This window comes from Mizuhopecten yessoensis, unplaced genomic scaffold (assembly GCF_002113885.1).
Source record: "Mizuhopecten yessoensis strain PY_sf001 unplaced genomic scaffold, ASM211388v2 scaffold8123, whole genome shotgun sequence".
NCBI lineage: Eukaryota > Metazoa > Mollusca > Bivalvia > Pectinida > Pectinidae > Mizuhopecten > Mizuhopecten yessoensis.
Genome location: NW_018407390.1, coordinates 870911 through 890615, shown reverse-complemented (window position 1 = coordinate 890615; position 19705 = coordinate 870911). Strand labels below are relative to the sequence as shown.

At 39.6% G+C, this 19705-nt stretch overlaps 1 protein-coding gene across 2 annotated transcripts in view; it reads right to left on the bottom strand.

Moving 5' to 3' along the window:
- LOC110455002 (dmX-like protein 2) overlaps positions 1-19705 on the bottom strand; it is an 88092-nt gene that overhangs the window by 31837 nt on the left and 36550 nt on the right. For both annotated transcript variants that reach the window (XM_021504866.1, XM_021504868.1), the window contains 21 exons: positions 17911-18074; positions 17468-17580; positions 16367-17107; positions 15821-15953; positions 15532-15681; positions 14090-14309; positions 13629-13768; positions 12929-13289; positions 12450-12587; positions 10342-11964; positions 10027-10223; positions 9744-9863; positions 9200-9297; positions 7853-8018; positions 6170-7222; positions 5573-5744; positions 4586-4866; positions 3797-4125; positions 2337-2701; positions 1034-1173; positions 331-443 (listed from right to left, as the gene is read on the bottom strand). In XM_021504866.1, the coding sequence (XP_021360541.1) occupies positions 331-443; positions 1034-1173; positions 2337-2701; positions 3797-4125; positions 4586-4866; positions 5573-5744; positions 6170-7222; positions 7853-8018; positions 9200-9297; positions 9744-9863; positions 10027-10223; positions 10342-11964; positions 12450-12587; positions 12929-13289; positions 13629-13768; positions 14090-14309; positions 15532-15681; positions 15821-15953; positions 16367-17107; positions 17468-17580; positions 17911-18074 (6817 nt within the window). The remainder of the gene's footprint in view (positions 1-330; positions 444-1033; positions 1174-2336; positions 2702-3796; positions 4126-4585; positions 4867-5572; positions 5745-6169; positions 7223-7852; positions 8019-9199; positions 9298-9743; positions 9864-10026; positions 10224-10341; positions 11965-12449; positions 12588-12928; positions 13290-13628; positions 13769-14089; positions 14310-15531; positions 15682-15820; positions 15954-16366; positions 17108-17467; positions 17581-17910; positions 18075-19705) is intronic.

Genomic DNA, 19705 nt, shown 5'->3' with positions numbered 1-19705 from the left:
AGTTGCTCAAGGTATCACCCTATTTAATACATGTAGGGGAGATCAAAATATATGCATTGGAAAGTAAAGCCATGAGTGGAGTCATGAGTGGGATGATTAAAATGTTCTACAAAATAATAACAAAGACCTTGACTTTTACCAGATGGCATCTTCAAAGTGAACATGTTTCACGTACTGTGCATTGAACATATAATATTCTTGCCCTCATAATAAAGTTTTTTTAACACCCTAAGCGGGTTGATTCTTCACCAAATGGTTTTGGCTCTGTAACTTCCATTAACCAATCTTTTCTATAAGTTGAAAGGACAGATCGTTGATTGTAATACATACAAGGTTTTTGGTCTAAGATAATCCTCTTCATCGTCATCAAATGGTTCGTCTTCATCGGATAACGACTCCTCGGAATCGTAGTGGAATTCTTTCTCAGATGAGGTATTGAATGGCTGGAGATTTAAAAGGTGAACAAGTGTATTTTTACATTGTAAAACGTACTGTACATGTATTGATTTCAATGAACAATGAAAATAATTCAAAAAGCTGAGAAATCATTCCCAAAAGTAAATTATCCTGAGTGCAATTGGCTTCCTCAACTGAACTGAATTATCTTTTATTATCAACTTTTCTTAAATTGTAGAAAGATTGAAAAGTAACAAACCGTAGTAGAAAATAAATTACTGAATAATGATACTATAAAAATACATCATGTGTAATTTGTTTTTATTCCCCTATCAAATATATTAGAGGATTGCCGGAGTTTGGGAGCCCCAGGGTCAGCTTCTTAACAATTTCTTTCAGGTAATTTATAAACATTTCTATATTAAGCACAACACTTTTTTTTCAGCAAAATGAAGAAATTAATTCCTGTCAAAAGTTGCACTGTGTAAGTTAACATTACCTGTCAGGTGTATGATTGATAATCCACATCACATATACTGAGAATGAGAAGATTTAACTAGCTAGCATCAAAACATAAACACTTAGTACAACTAGTCTGTACATGAGAAAAACTGAGACACAGACTGTTACTACACACCTTGGTCATGAAGAAGGATATCATGCTGAGTTCTGGGGGTACAAAAGTCTCCCTGAAGGTCGTCTTCTCCTTTGTTCCCGGTCCTGCCCCGACCTTCATGTTCAGCTTTATCCTGGTTTTGGACAGGTCATCACCAGGTCCTAAAACATAAGTGATAATCAGGGGTCAGTCTGATAACCCAGGGTAAGCACAGGTCAATGTAATAATTATTCATTGTATTAGAACCCTTTCTGTCTATAGCAATGAAACAACATGGTTTAATTATAGAATTAGTCATGTAAATGGAATGATGCTGACTGAAGTGATTTGATGCTGCATCCAACTACAACTTGAACCATTAGAACCTGAATGTCTATGTATGGTTACAGTGACCTTCATTTTTAACATGCTGTCAGTGACCTTCATCTTTTAACATGCCAGCAGTGTCCTTCACATTAAACATGGTCACATTAACCTTCACCTTTAACATGCTGACAGTTACCTTCACCTTTGATATGGTCACATTAACCTTCACCTTTAACATGCTGACATTGACCTTCATCTTTTAACATGCCAGCAGTGTCCTTCACATTAAACATGGTCACATTAACCTTCACCTTTAACATGCTGACAGTAACCTTCACCTTTGATATGGTCACATTAACCTTCACCTTTAACATGCTGACATTGACCTTCACCTTTAACATGCCAGCAGTGTCCTGCACATTAAACATGGTCACATTGACCTTCACCCTTAATATGGTCACATTAACCTTCACCTTTAACATGCTGACATTGACCTTCTCCTTTAACATGGTAACAGTGACCTTCACCTTTAACATGCTGACATTGACCTTCACCTTTAATATGGTAACAGTGACCTTCTCCTTTAATATGGTAACAGTGAACTTCACCTTTAACATCCTGACATTGACCTTCATCTTTTAACATGCCAGCAGTGTCCTGAACATTAAACATGGTCACATTAACCTTCACCTTTACCATGCTGACATTGACCGTCACCTTTAACATGGAAACAGTGACCTTCACTTTGAACATGGTAACAGTGGCCTTCACCTTTAACGTGGTAACAGTGACCTTCCCCTTTAACATGCCAGCAGTGTCCTGCACATTTAACATGGTCACATTGACCTTCACCTTTAACATGGTAACAGTGACCTTCACCTTTAACATTCTGACAGTGACCTTCACCTTTAACATGCTGACAGTGACCTTCACTTTTAACATGGTAACAATGACCTTCACCTTTAACTGTCAGCTAATTGAAGCAGGTGAATGACAAAGATTCATTACAATTACTTACTCATGGACACAGGATGGGGATTGTTAGCAACCTTCAGTGCAGTCTTGACTCCACCTCCAAACAATGCACCCCACATTTGATGTTCAAAACGATGTGACACGAGTCGGTAGAGCATGTTGCAGTCATACATGGCCATGGCATTCACCAACAGACTCACATAAACAGCAATCAGACTCTCACAGCATAAGATGTTCAGCTTTGGTGCAGCGTTGTCTTTCTCCCGAGCAAGCAATACCCTAAGGGAGGTAACTCCTGGCCACTTTGATGGTGGCGTGTTGATCAGATTGTCTCCTATGCTTGACCTGCGGCGATAACGTTGCACCCCTGCCATTAGATGTCCCGCCTGACTGCTGTTGAAGTTGTGCCTGTAATGAAATATTATGATATGTTGTTTTGATGTAGTAGTTATAGCTGTATAGTTATAGTTGTATCTGTTAACTAGCTTTACTCAGTGTATTTATTAGCTGGCTGTGAAGTGTTACCTGAGGTGGTCTACTGGTACATCTGTTAACTAGCTTTACTCAGTGTATTTATTAGCTGGCTGTGAAGAGTTACCTGAGGTGGCCTACCGCTACATCTGTTTACTGACTTTACTCAGTGTATTTATTAGCTGGCTGTGAAGAGTTACCTGAGGGGGCCTACTGATACATCTGTTAACTAGCTTTACTCAGTGTAATTATTAGCTGGCTGTGAAGAGTTACCTGAGGTGGCCTACTGGTACATCTGTTAACTAGCTTTACTCAGTGTATTTATTAGCTGACTGTGAAGAGTTACCTGAGGTGACCTACTGATACATCTGTTAACTAGCTTTACTCAGTGTATTTATTAGCTGGCTGTGAAGAGTTACCTGAGGTGGCCTACTGGTACATCTGTTAACTAGGTTTACTCAGTGTATTTATTAGCTGACTGTGAAGAGTTTCCTGAGGTGACCTACTGATACATCTGTTAACTAGCTTTACTCAGTGTAATTAATAGCTGGCTGTGAAGAGTTACCTGAGGTGGCCTACTGATACATCTGTTTACTAGCTTTACTCAGTGTATTTATTAGCTGGTTGTGAAGTCAATTTTGTCAATGATTTGGAAAACATTTGAAGAGAATCAGAGCCAAATACTGTTTTCAATGTTTACATTTGCTTATTTGATTGTTTGGCATGATCTAAGCCAGTTACAAGAACACTAGTTTGAGCACAGAATCCATGCTTGAGCATGGGAACGATTTCATGAATATAGACCCTGAGCAAATAATAGAAACTGTTATAACTGTGTGATGTAGACAGGAAAATCTAAACTGGAGTTTCAGGTTTTTACTGTCTAAACCACACTCTGCCGAAAATATGACTGCGAGGTAGACAGTGAGGCCTCAACCTGAAGTAAGTTTTTCTCTGTCTACATTGAGGCTCAGCCATATTATATTGACAAAAAACCTATTTTGAAAACAGGTTTGAAAATGTGAAACTTACGCCATGAACCCGTCCATAGACGTTCCTTGGGTCTCATTTAGTGACACGACAAAGCTGTCACAGTCACATAGACACTGGTATAAACAGGAAGACAGTGCTACACTTAGGTTCTGCATCACAAGCACAGTGTTCATGTTGATACCGAGGCCCGGAGGAGTAGTCAGCTCCACAATGGAATGTAGAAGGTCCTGAGTCATACATTGGATGTGCTGGATGGGATCTGCTACGACGGTCTTGGAGCTGGCAATACTGGCAGACAGGAGGGGCAGCGTGGTGGGAAATGGCAGAGGAGACAACAGCTGCTGCTGAGGCTTGTCCTGTTGCAACTCCTTTAACATTGTAAACATTATGTAAAATGAAAGTTGGAATTATGAGCAAACTTCAACTAGAGTAATGTAAGAATCACACATTGTAATGATAATAAGCGTAACTCCTAGAGTAAACAATGTCAATTCTATGTAAAATGAAAGTTAGCAAATTCGAACAGTAAACAGACACATTTTGTAATATGAAGTTATTGGGATCATAGAAACACTTTTTGATAAAGGAGGATTTCAGTATATATATATGTGTGTTAAAAAATATACAAAGAGAAATACCAATCGGACCAAAAAGTGGCATTGAAATAAACAGGGTATTCATAAAATACCTAAGCCAGGCACAAAAATAATTTTGTATTTATGATTTTGGTCAAAATCCATTCATAATAGTCATGAAGTATAGTCAGATAAGAATAAAATTTGGCAGAAGTTAATGTAATTCCAGGTAACTTCTGCCTCATTAAGCTACCTGTAAGAGAAGCAGCAGCTCCATCTCCACAGAGGCTAGCCCTCCTCCCCCAGCACCCTGCAGCACACAGTAACTGGCCAGAGTACGAAGCAGTTGTTGGTTGGCCCTTAGCCACTGTTTACGACGAGCCATCCTCTCAAGTTTTGCCTCAAAGTCCATTTTTTCAGCCAAAATGACCTCATGTAGTGTTGGCTTGTAGGAGGAATCCGACCTCTGGGACATTGATCGTGTAAAGCTGGTGTGAACATCCAGTAACGTCTCGTCATCATAGCCATTCAGGGCTGTGGAAATCAGGTAGACATGATAAACAGCAATATACCTTATACAAGACCTGAAGAAATTATATATCCAGGATTCATGGCCAGGAATTACTGTAATGTAGGGCAACGAAATACCCTAATATATACATAATACAGGGCCAGGAATTACTGTAATGTGGGGCAACCAAATACCCTAATATATACATAATACAGGGCCAGGAATTACTGTGATGTAGGGCAATGAAATACCCTAATATATACATAATACAGGGCCAGGAATAACTGTAATGTAGGGCAACAAAATACCCTAATACATGTATATACATAATACAGGGCCAGGAATTACTATAATGTAGGGCAACGAAATACCCTAATATATACATAATACAGGGCCAGAAATTACTGTAATGTAGGGCAACGAAATACTCTAATATATACATAATACAGGGCTAGGAATTACTGTAATGTAGGGCAACAAAATACCCTAATATATACATAATACAGGGCCAGGAATAACCTACCGGGTATAAACATACAACTAGGAAATTTTTTTATTCGTGAAATGTATTATCTGTGTTATTCTGATTAGACATCTAGTACATAAGACAAAAACAGGCAGTACATGTACTAACAAAATAAAACCACTTAATAACACTAGAAAAATAATAGACCATACCTTACAGGAATTGAAAGTGCAAACAAGTGAAAGATTTACAGCAAATATTACCATCTGTGTTCGCATGTAGGTCTTCCTGACCTTCTTGATCTGTACCGCCGTAGTTACAGAGGTACTGGAGCACCTCCACCTCCCGCTCCAGCCAAATATAGAGCTGGAAGCGTAACTGACCACCATCTACTTCAAACCCTGTGGCCAGGGTCTGCATCTCCTCCATCAGCACCTGTGGGTGGACAATCCAGATTTAGCAATCAATCAGGCTTAATTAAAATAACATATTTGAGATTTATTAACATTAAAAATATTTCAAACTTATAACATCTCAATTTTGTTTTCTTATTTTAATAGTTCGACTTTAGAATTGCTGAATGAAAAATAATTTGACATTTAATTCCTTTGGGCTATTCACATTTAGAATCATCTGCACACCATGAAGGCACCTTGTTTTTGAGGGCACCACCAACACACGTTTATGATACACATCATGAATTATGAATCACATTATGAAACTATTCACCTGCGACAAAATTTAGTTCAGTTTGTCTTGCAGTAGAGCGGATATTTTTAACAGGAATGACCCTCAGTCCAAATAACCTATAACAGAGGTGTGAGATATACTCATATTAAGTAAGCTATTTTAAGTAGTACCTTGAGACATGCAATGAACTTGTACTGCTGTGCAAAGATGTCCACCTGGTGACCTTTGTCCTTGACCTTGTCAGGTGGTTTCTCTGGAGACATATCTTCACTACTCTGGACAGGTGGGCTGGGTTCCTCTACGACAATTGTAGGTAACTTTTCTAACTTTCCTTTAGGCTGGCTTGCAGATCTAACACCATTCATCTCATCATCATCTTCATCTGCATCTTCTTCCGAGGAAATATTGAAATTTGGGAGGTCGTCATCTGCACCAAACTTATCAATTGATGCGCCCCAATCCAAGTCTGATGTTTCCTTAGCAGATGCCACAGGAGTGCTCCAATCAAAGCCATTGGATGTTTCCTGAAACCCACTGACAGCAGGCTTACTCCAATCTGTTACAGCAGCCTCGTCATCCAGTGTACCGGTATTTATACAGTCATCCTTGGACGAGGTCTCGCTTTCGAAGTCCACATCCAGAGCTTTCTTGTCTTCAATGACAGGAGGTAGTTTTGACAGGACTTCCAGGGCTAGTAATGGACACCCATTCATGTAATGAGAGTGAGCTGTCGTGAAGAACAGTTTTCTTTCCATGGGCGTCACTTTGTCAACAAACACAGAACTATCATCCAACACAACTGTCTGTTGTCTCGTAAATCCTGGAATTATTTTTTTATTTTTCTTTGTCTGACCTGTAGCAGCTATTCGCAGCCTGAGTAGTAGGGGGTGAGTACGTAAGAAGTTATAGAAGTTAAACACACTGGGCATGGCATTGTGCCCCTCAAGCTCAACACTATCCACCACCTTGTGATGATGACTGTCACTGGAGTGAAGCAGCGTGTTCAGTGAGCCACGGTAATCTTTGAGGGACCACAGTGACATACTTCGCAGGAAAGGGTCAGGGTGAGCTTTACAGCTATCATAGTTTTCACCCTTTTCATCACAACCTAGAATGCTCATGTAGAGAATCTTTTTGACACTGTCTGGCATCATGTCCTCGCCATCATTCAAACGACAGATGACAAGTGCTAGCTGGACGTCATTGAGCTTATCCAGACACACCTACATAAACAAACAATATCATATACTCAATACTGTGTATCTGGTGTTTATCATAGGTGATATATTGTGATTTACACAACATTCTTCACTTTTCAATGAGAAATTTTTATTTCTGTTCATACATATGTTTTTACATATAATTTTAAGAAGAGGGATTGAATTCCCTGCCTATATCATAGAGGTGGCTAAAACCCCATTTCAAAAGTGATTTAGGCTGATCATATCCCCAAATTCACAAATATGCATAAAAATTGAACAATATCTGAAAAATAACACCAGAGCTGGCTAGGCTGGTTGACATCACATCTTGCAATTTGTAATTTTCTTGTAGAAAGGTTAAATACATGTAAAAGTAGGTTAAACTTCCCTTTTAAAAGTCTACAGCTAGCACACAATTTTTTCTAAATCATAAGTTAATATTTGTTTTCCTTAAACCCTCATGAAATAATCTGATGGAAAACCTTAAGCTAAGCCTTGCACAGAATTTTCTTCTGATCACATCAAACAATTACTATGACAACTCTAATGAGAAACAGCTGTTATTGATATCCTCTAACATGTGTATACATATAGTGCACTTCTTATGAAGGCAGTCACCAAGAAAAGTGTGTTTAGGACAGAGAAGTTTACCTCAACAGCATCGTTCAGCGCACCAGCCAACAGGAAGAAGGCGGCTGCATGTGTGAATCTCTGACGCCCAAGTAGTGCAAATGCATTCTTCAATGCTGCTTTACGCCACCTGTCCTGACTAAAGTCGTTTCGGAAAAACTGCATCATTTTCTTATCGTCTATAGACCTGAATTAGGAGAAAGGAATGAGTCAATATACAGGCCAATATTGATAAAATAGAATTTACTTTGACTTCTGATATATAACAATATTTTAATGGTTAAACTCACAAACAATCCTTTTTACTTGCAGATAACGTAAGTTTAAGAAAACCTCTCAGTTCTGTTTCTGAGATAGAAGAGTTTATGATTCTGAGATGGAAGAGTTCTGTTTCTGAGACAGAAGAGTTCTGTTTCTGATACAGAAGAGAACTGTTTTTCAGATAGAAGAGTTCTTTTTCTCAGATAGAAGAGTGCTGTTTCTGAGATAGAAGAGTTCTGTTTCTGAGATAGAAGAGTTCTGTTTCTGAGATAGAGGGGGGAAATTCTTAAGTTGCCAAACACGAGCCTTTGCCAAGTGTTTGGCAACTTAAGAATCTTTTTCCGAGGGTTTAGATTCCTCTATCTTACCCACAAGGGGGTGAATGATTCTTTTTCTCTTACCCTGTTCTTCCAATGTGTGTCATATACACAATGTAATGACAAGGTTACATGCTAAATTCTGGGTTGACGTGTCGTTGATGAATTGTTGACGTGACGTCATTGTATTGTTGAAGTGACGTCATCCATTGTAATGAATAGGAGAATCCCCCCGTCTCAACCCTAGGGTGAGACAAGGAATTCTCTTACCCTGGCCTGGGATATCCCCCATTTTACCGGTGTGAGATTTTCTTATCTCCCCCTAGGGTTGAGACAAGCTACATGTGTTCTTGGCACGTTCTCAACAGTTGTATGACGTCATAGCAACAATACCATGACGTCATGGCAACAATACAATGACGTCACGTCGACAATTCAGCCGCATCACATCAACATTGTCTTGTATTGATGTAACGTCTATATAAAATACATGAGTAAACAGGGTTAGAGAAATTTAATCATTCACCCCCTTGGGAGTGAGACAGGGTGATCTCAACCCTCGGGGTAAGATTATTAAGCTGTCAAACACTCGGCAACCCTCCTGTTTAACAACTTAAGAATCTTACCCCTCGGGTTGAGATTACCCTGTCTCACCCCCAAGGGGATGAAAGATTCTATTAATCTCAAACCGGTAAAAGTGCAGATACACCTGTCCAGGGTAAGAGAATTCTGTTTCTCTGATAGAAAAAAATCTAAGTATACCTGTATAAAGCTCACTGAATACTTTTACCTGTATAGACCCCAAAGAACGTTTTTCTTCTTCATGGCAAGGTAGAAAATTGCTGAATCCATCGGGTCCTTTCTCCGCTGGAAAGCAGCTTTGGCAACCTTCAAACAACAATGTCATTATAGACGTGAATAATAGAACTACAGTAGACAATTACGTAAACAGGGGGATCTCAATCTGGAAACAAAATGACAACATCTAAGTGAAAGTCCATTTTGCGTGTCTGAATAAATTTTGTGAGATATCTGAATTCATGATTGACTCTACTTAAAATTATTCGTAGCAGGGTGAAAACCCATCCTTCATTCTAGTGAAGGGGTGGCTGAGGGGGGCACAACACTGGAAAATATCTACAACACTTGAGTATACATGTATACATCCTTTATACAACACTAGAGTATGCTAATATATATACATTTTCTATGTCAGACCAGAATATACTGATGTTAACATTCTCCATGGGACTCATTACAACTGTTTACTTTACTCTATATGACATGCAAGAGTATATCAGTATCTACCTTCTCTAATGACATGCAGTGTTTACCTTTTCTATGCGACGCCGGAGTATATTGATATTGTTGATCCACCAGCCTGCACCAAACTGTTTCAACTCCTCCCACGTCGGATCATCATGCTGTACACTCGGGATGTAAGACAGCAGTTCCTGAGGGAGACAAGAAGTCCTATAAATAACCCTTCCGTGGCATTTACAGTAAGTGTAAGCAGACACCATTACAATATTTAATATCTTACTGTATTGTAGCAGCCTTCTGAACTCTTCTTGTTTCACTACATTGTACATTTGTAGTATGCTACTAAAGCCTTACCTCGGTGGCCTCTGAGTGGAAACCCCAGACCAGGTTAAAGGACTTGAGCCCCTGTTGCTGTAGAGCTATCCTCTGTCTAGGTGGTAGAGTACGTAGAAGGTAGGTGTGATGCCGCATAGCAAGAATAAATCTCAGACCACAGTCATCCATAGACTCTGCAGCATTTCCCTGCTTCAAGTTCTCATTCATACTGGAGTCTGAAACACAATTACCATTCAAAAATGTGCTTTTCTGATAGATTAATGGCAAATCGCAATTAAATGCAATAAAGGTCACAACAGTTAATAATAATGGTTTAAAACAAATATCACATACCTGGTTTGTCTGTCTCCATCCGGTCAGCAAAATCCATTTTGGTGTTGGCAACAGTGTCTGCCACTGCTAGCAGATACATCTGGTCAAGGCTGGACAGTCCAGGTAACTGTGTATGGGTCAGGTGACTAGTCAGTGCTAGAGAGTACTCGGGACCAAAGTAGTACGGGTTCTGGCGTGATGACGTCACAGTGGACTGTAATCTCGTCCGTGAGGTACGACTATCCACAGACGATGCTCCAATTGTTGTGTCAAGTTCATCTTCAAGATTAGGACTACTGTCAAACAGGTCACCATAATCCTGCTCCATCACCGTGGTAACCTGACCCCCAGAGGTCATTGTGTCAGCCTTAGCCACAGTGTTATCCTCATCAGCAGCTAAAAGAGCATACATAGGTAAAGGTGGTATGGAGCTGATTTCCTTGTAATCAAGCTTTATGTCATCCTGATGACGCGGCATTTCACAGGGACTTGCCCCACTGACCGAGATTCCACGGGGGCGATTCTGATTCCATTTCCCATCATCCTTTTCGTATCCCTCCATATCCTCTACCTGGTGTATGTCCCCGCCAGCAACATACCGTACCAGGTGGGCCAGTATAGCCTTTACCCTCCGTATTTTGCCGAAATTCAGCAGCTCCATCAGTTTTTTAGGGTGATATTGTGGGAGAACAGGATTTGCCTGTCGTGCCGCCTCAAATAGTCCAAACTCATGAATAGCTGACAAGCTGGTGGAACTCTCACTCTTGTCCTTTGACAAACTAAACCTCAACAGGTTAGACTCAGAGCCTTGCAATTTCTCCTTCTTTAAACTCAAGGTGTTTAAGTGTTTGAAACTTGGCATGGAATATGAAGGTTTAAAATGTTGCTGAGGCTTAAGACTTGATATGTTCATTGAAAGGCCAGCATCCTCAAAACTCCTGTTGTCATTTTCTTCCACTGGAAGGACGTCATTTGTACCAGCCCCCCGCCACTGGCTGTACACATGCATTTCATTGTCCATGCCAACAACCAGGATCCCACCTCGTACCCACGACAGGTGCATCGGCAAGGGAGGTAATCCATCAGCTGTAGACAGATCTATTGAGCGTAGTTTCATCCATTTAATCTCCTCCTGATGATCATCCACCACCATTGACTTTGACTTCTGGAACACACTTCGTCTGTGACTAACATCCTTTATGGACTGACCGAAGGATTGGGTGCTCTTTTTGTCTACTGTCTGACTCCGTTTGGAGGATTGCACAATGTCATTTGATACTTGAGAGTACATGAGTATACGGGACCCGACCCCGACCGTTAGAATATGATTTCCATCCTCCGTTGACACCCAGTCAAGCTGGACCAAATGTTTCTGTTGTAGCATTCCTGTCTTGTTGCCATGTTCAGCTATACACTTCCTCACTGTGAAGATGGTACTGAGGCTGGGTACGGACTTTGTTCGGTTAATATTGACAAGTGAGGAGGACGGAGACAGCGTCCCGGGACTATCATCATCATAGTGTGATGATTTTGATGAGTGGTTATCCGGAGTAAAAATAAAGTTGAGATCTATTTCTGCCTTAGGGTCTGGTATACTGATGTTTTTTAATTCAATTGTATCCTCCAGTGTCCATTCAGAGCCTCCTGCAGACAAAGAAAACATTTATACACAACAAGGAAGATCACACTTAAAGACAACCCATTTTTAATCATAAAAGCAATCAAAATTGTATTTAGGAATTTTGCCTGCAACTATGTTAAAATTTGTATTTCTAGTTTGACATTTTTAATCGAACTTACATTTGTAAAATGTCCACGAACTCTGATGTAAACATATACCAAGGAGACAGTCACTTAATTAATCGAAGAAACACTTACCATGCATACACCTGATTTTGATTGTGAATTTTCACCCCTGAAATTCTGATTTTCTTTAAAGTTTTAGAACAAGACCTGAATTTATACCCAAACAACGTAGTATTTTTGCAAAGGGAATTTTTCAATACTAGCTCTAACCATCTGAGAAAATTAAAATAAAAAATTTGACTACATGTATATGCTTTATTCTGTCTTTTACTCAAATGTATAAAACTTGCCAAGGATGCTCTGTAGCCTACAGTTAAACTCACCTGTAGATTCACACTCGTAAACAGCCACATAAAGGTTGACATATTTATTATCGTTGTCTGGGGCTGACCGCACACCGCCAAGACGATAAGCCACTGCCACCCGACCACTGTATGCACAGCTCACAGAGATGGGCTGACCTGTAATTTTTTACAAAGCAAAGATTGACAAAATTTGAGGGGATTGCAAAAAAAAAAGATTTATTAAATGGACAACTACAAAAAAATCTTTCAACATAATTAATTTTACCCAATTTCAAAGACTTACTTTTACACTTCCGAAAAGATAAACAGTTCCTTTACTTGACTAATACCAACAAACCAATATGCTAATGAATGATCCAGCTAACAAGTATGTATTGTATAAATCTTAGTATTTTTTTCCCCCACAAAATTACAAAATTTTATGAACTAGTGCATATATATTTGTTGTTACTAATATTTATACATATTGATTGTTACTACTCCAAGTTGCAGCTTACCTCTGACATGTAATAAGCTTGGCTCCGATTGTCCCATCATGTGCCATTCTGCCCATGAAAATGTGGTGTCCATGACATCACTACGTGTTACCGTGGAGATGGTCGGTCGACGTACACCGTCGTCTTCCTCAACAGCCATTTCATAACTTGTAGTGCTACACGTCATTTCACAATGGTTCAGAGCACACACAGCTTTCAGGTCACATCGCCAGAAACGAGTCTTACCATCAGAACATGCAGTTGCCAATAGATATGGAGCAAGGCATGCTGGGTAGATGGAGGCAGAGCTAAGATGACCGGCTGATACAGATGCACTGACAACACTGACACCATCAGGCAAGGGTAGAGGTTGTGAACATATCTGTTTAATAAATAGATTTTTAAATAACTGTCTCATTCATTTGAGAAAATCAGAAATCCATGTTTTTTTTGCATGAAATCATTCTGCATATACAGTTCTGTAAATTAGGCATTCCCAATTTTGTATTTAAATAAAGGTCATATGTTACCTTACATTTTATTGTTTTTAGTAGATTTTGAGGTTTTTTTAAAAAAAAATTATCAAGTAGAGATTTACATTTGTGCGGAATGAATTTGAGGCTTACCATTATTGGGAATTCGAGGCTTATCAATATTGGGAATTTGAGTCTTATCTTTATCTTCAGTTGTGGCTAACCCGTAATGTCAGTTTGAAAGTTACCTTTGTTGTGGAGAAGGTGAGTCGGACCATTGCTGTTGGTTTGGCTGGACCGTTGACCGGTGATCCTATATAGGAGTCAGCATCTGACCCATCGTCATGTATAATGTTATTGTCCGGGACATAGTGTCGACTCTGGTTACCTAGCAACATAGAACAATGCACTTTAAGCTGGCAAAATAAAATGATGTGTGAATACTGGTTACCTAGCAACCACACAATTTCTGTATACTAATATCAAGTTATGGTTTCTATGTCCATGTTTAATCTTTTTATATTTCAATTTAGTATTCTTTCTTCAGCTTGCAGGCAGTATATTTTTGACCTTGGGAATAATATTTGACAGAAAAAGACATATTTGACATGAAAAAAAATATTGATTTTAAAGTAACTTTGATCTTTATTATTGAATAGTGCTACAAGAAAACAATCAGCGTACTCATTAAATAGTCAATAGAACTCACCATCATGGAGACCAGTCTGTGAGGCGATATTGATCTTCCACATGTGGACCGTCGACCCCTTATCTTTATTTCTTTCCAATACTACCAGATAAAAGTTTTCCGAGAAGGATCCTGATTCTCGGAGGTCCACGATGGCCTCCATTCCCTTAGCATTGTTATTGGGACGTCCAGTCACCAACTGTTCTTGGAAGACATGGAGCAGTTGAGTCTGCTGCCAATCCTGAGGGGCAAGCAAGTAAAACATTCCACTTTATATCAAAGTCCAGGTGCTTATATTTTTATGGTTTATTATATGTTCTACTGTATACCTGGAAATTTTCACCACAGTTTAAATTTCACCTTTTTTTCGCCCTAGATATTGAGAGGGAATTTATCATAAGAGCCAACAATAGTTAACAACATAATAAACATAGCAATCAAATCTGAAGGGCCAATACAGACACAGGGTAAAAGACTGACTGGGTGAAAGGTCTATACAACACAATGGGTCCAGTCCCTCTATAAAGTATATACAACACAATGGGTCCAGTCCCACTATAAAGTATATACAACACAATGGGTGGAGTCCCTGTATACAGTATATACAACACAATGGGTGGAGTCCCTGTATAAAGTATATACAACACAATGGGTCCAGTCCCTCTATAAAGTATATACAACACAATGGGTGGAGTCCATGTATACAGTATATACAACACAATGGGTGGAGTTCCTCTATAAAGTATATAAAACACAATGGGTGGAGTCCCTCTATAAAGTATATACATCACAATGGGTGGAGTCCCTGTATAAAGTATAAACAACACATTGGGTAGACTCCCTTTATAAAGTATATACAACACAATGGGTGGAGTCCCTCTATAAAGTATATACAACACAATGGGTCCAGGCCCTCTATAAAGTATATACAACACATTGGGTAGACTCCCTGTATAAAGTATATACAACACAATGGGTCCAGTCCCTCTATAAAGTATATACAACACATTGGGTAGACTCCCTGTATAAAGTATATACAACACAATGGGTGGAGTCCCTGTATAAAGAATATACAACACAATGGGTGGAGTTCCTCTATAAAGTATATAAAACACAATGGGTGGAGTCCCTCTATAAAGTAGATACAACACAATGGGTGGAGTCCATGTATACAGTATAGACAACACAATGGGTGGAGTCCCTGTGTAAAGTATATACAACACAATGGGTCCAGTCACTCTATAAAGTATATACAACACATACGGTGGAGTCCCTGTATAAAGTATATACAACACAATGGGTGGAGGGGCAAGTGATGTTTTGCATTCTACTTTCAAATAAAGAGAGCAGAATAGGGAAGTACCAACATCAGTTTTTCTGCTACTGAAACCCATCTGAGGGGAAAAGAGCGGTAACAATAACACCTGATCAGTATCTGGTTCAGTAAGAACGTGTATGGTTACCTGTTTGGCATCAGCAATGGCTTCCATTTCTATGATACAGCCAGGGCGGGCGGAAGACTGCAGACTGACAATGTTGAACAGCTCACTAGCAGTGTGGGGTGTCTCTTGACTATATCCAGAGCTGGTATTACTAGAAAAACTCATCCCCTTCTGTAGCAGAAAGTCAGATATTTAATTTTTCATATATTCATATAAACATAATTTAAAGAAAATACAGAAAAATACAGCTTTGCATGATCTTAGTTAGTATCAGATATCAATAACAACATATCATATAACTGGCTCTTACATCTTTTCTCTGACCTCCCATCTCCAGAAGTAGAGTGCGGGCGTCAATAACCGCCTGGTACATCTTCAAACTGTTCCCATCCGAGGCCACAAACAGGGCACTTGGAGAGTTACTGTAGGATCCTAGGGTAGAACTAAAACAGAAAGGACAATGATGAATGTCAGTCTCACTGGTGTGCATCACCTGGTGTCGGACATCACAAAACAGGACCGTTCATCTAGTGAGTAGTTCCATAAAATGGTTTTGAAAGATGACTGGATTAGTGTTTAAAGTTCAAACTACATTTTATTCAGGTTTATTGAACCTGTACAATTATAAAGACACTGGATCAGTGTTAGTCTGGGTTACAAAGTTCTGCTATATTCCACAAAAGGAATTTTAGGAATAAATCTTTTGTTCTCTTTACAGATACATTGGAATGGTACCCTTATCAAGATTTAACAATATAAAGATTTTACGTTTTTTAGTGATAGAAATCTATCTTTTTCCACGTGTTATTTTTAGATATGCTAGTTACATAAATATTTCACAGGGAGGGTTTCATACCTTGGAAGTAGTGTAGGCACCCAGGCAACGTTGTCGAAGGCGGACAGCTGAGGTGAGTTGATACGAGCCAACTCTATGATACCACCCGACTTAGATAGTGGACCCACGGGATCTACCCTCCACAGAATCAGCTCGCTACAGAACTCCACACCCCCTACAAGGCTTTCCTGACCTTGTAATCCTCCATGTTCTTCCTCGTGGTTGTCACCTTGGATGCCGTTTCTATGGTTATCCTCATTGCATGGCGTCAAAGGTTTTGGGACGTTGTGATGAGAGGTTGTCAGTAACAAGGGTAACACCGGGTGACATGCAGCAGAATTCGTCCTAAATCGATGTCCGCATGCTCTAGAGGCATGGGCAACACTGACCACTGTTGAAAATTTAGAACTGTCCGCAAAACTAATCTGCCACTGATTTAAGGAACCGTTGAAGTGTTTGGAGATAAGTAAAACATTAGGAATAAGCATGTTATCGTTCTGTCCAGGGAAGCATTTACCAGTGGCAGGAGCTGGTTGCGTCTGTATTTTTGTGGGCGCTGTAGGGTTACTAGGAGAAAACCGGTTTTCACTGATGCGCATGGCTGATTTTATGTCCATTTTACTGTAGTTACAATACATAAGCATGTTGCTTGCCATCGTCCGAGCGTCTGGCACCGGGAATGCATTTGGAAGGCGTGACGAAAAGCTGACCTGGGCCTGACGGAAACAGTATGGGTTATACTCATCCATCCAATCAACAAGCCTGTAACAAAGAGTCATGTGATGTAAAAGGTATCATTTAAAAGGTACCAGGTAACCTATTACTCTTTTATAAAATCATATACGTCATGTATTACAAATACAGGAAGTTGCTTTTGGGTGAATGTGAGTCTGTGTGAATTTGATTTTGAATGTGGTTTTAACCTTTTTAATGTAAAATTTAAGACCAATAATGATTATGCTTATCCCATTATTTTAACGAAGCTCCATGCAAAATTGTGACATAAAATGCTTAAGTAACATATATATTAAACTGATATATATATATAAAGCATAGTTGCATAATTTATTAGGTAAATAAAACTGGATCATGTCCTCATTACAAGTCAATGTTACTACTAACCACACCAGGAAGCTACCGTCCACTGGGTGTATACTGAACAACATATCTGCACTCTGATGCCAGTCTTTGAGCAGGGCTTCTATCTTTCTGTCCAAAGCATCAATCATTGAACCCTGTCAAAGAAAGTAATGTAGATAAAAAGTCTTACAGGCAGACTTACGACCATGGTCCTTTGTATATAAAAGTCTTACCTTGGTATTTAAAAAAAATAAAAATAATGCAATGAATATTTTATCATTAAGAAAATAAAACATTTCCTGTGTGCATAAATATATATAAAGACACACAGGTTTCCAAACAATTATTTATACCTCAATTTCAAAACAAAGACTGAGATTTTCCTATTCAATACTTATATGTTCATGTTGAAAATGCTTTATTCCATCTTTTTATCAATACAAACTTAATGAATATATCTTAAGTAACATTTTTCAGTAACGTACAGGAACTTCGGGTGACATGCCCCCACTGGAATTGCCCTCCGATACATGGTCCCCCTGATCAGAGGCGATGCTGGACTGACTCCCAAGTTCCTGGTTTTCTTTTGGACTCCGATGACCCTTGTGCTTCTTCTTGAATAGACTTGACTTCTTCTTTTTTGGATGACCTACCAATAAGGAAGATTTTATAGATGATGTTTTATAATGATAGTCTGTTCCCCCTCTCTCCTTCTCTTTTACCCTTATATTTTATTCTCTTCTTAGTCTGTTTTCCCCCCTAGTTCACTTTTTTATTTTTCTAATCTTTTTCTCCCCTATACCCTTGTTTGACACCTACTTTTTCTCCCCTATACCCTTGTTTGACACCTACTTTTTCCTTTCAATTGGTTTCCTTCAGTACTTTCATTCCCTTCAATCCACTTATTCTTTCCCTCCCCTTATCTTCTTTCATCTTTTCATCTCCACCTGCCACCTGCTAACCATTCCTTTGTCCTACACAGCTCTTTTCTTTCTCTTCTTTTCTGATCTTCCCATCTATCTCAGCTTGATCCCTCTGCCCATAGCCCTTCCCCTACTCTACTCTCTTTTGTCATTGTTGTCCCTCATCTAAACCTCTAATAATGTTTCATTTCTCCTCTTAAACTATCCTCTAACCCTCCCCTCCCATATCCTGTTCTATGTCTTATCCATCTCTCGCATCCCATCATCTCATATTCTCATTCCCTTTCCACTACCAATACACCATCCCATCATCTCATATCCTCATCCCCTTTCCACTACCAAATCACCATCCCATCATCTCATATCCTCATACCCTTTCCACTACCAAATCACTATCCCATCACCTCATATTCTCATCCCCTTTCCACTACCAATACACCATCCCATCATCTCATATCCTCAACCCCTTTCCACTACCAAATCACCATCCCATCATCTCATATCCTCAACCCCTTTCCACTACCAAATCACCATCCCATCATCTCATATCCTCATACCCTTTCCACTACCAAATCACTATCCCATCACCTCATATTCTCATCCCCTTTCCACTACCAAATCACCATCCCATCATCTCATATCCTCATTCCCTTTCCACTACAAAATCACCATCCCATCACCTCATATTCTCATTCCCATTCCACTACCAATACACCATCCCATCATCTCATATCCTCAACCCCTTTCCACTACCAAATCACCATCCCATCATCCCATATTCTCATTCCCTTTCCACTACCAACACACCATCCCATCATCTCATATTCTCCTACCAATATACCATCCCATCATCTCATATTCTCATCCCCTTTCCACTACCAACACACCATCTCATCACCTCATATTCTCATTCCCTTTCCTCTACCAAATCACCATCCCATCACCTTACATTCTCATCCCCTTTCCACTACCAATACACCAGCCCATCACCTCATATTCTCATTCCCATTCCACTACCAATACACCATCCCATCATCTCATATCCTCATCCCCTTTCCACTACCAAATCACCATCCCATCATCTCATATCCTCATCCCCTTTCCACTACCAAATCACCATCCCATCATCTCATATCCTCATTCCCTTTCCACTACCAATACACCATCCCATCATCTCATATCCTCATTCCCTTTCCACTACCAATACACCATCCTATCATCTCATATCCTCATACCCTTTCCACTACCAAATCACCATCCCATCATCCCATATTCTCATTCCCTTTCCACTACCAACACACCATCTCATCACCTCATATTCTCATTCCCTTTCCACTTCCAATACACCATCCCACCA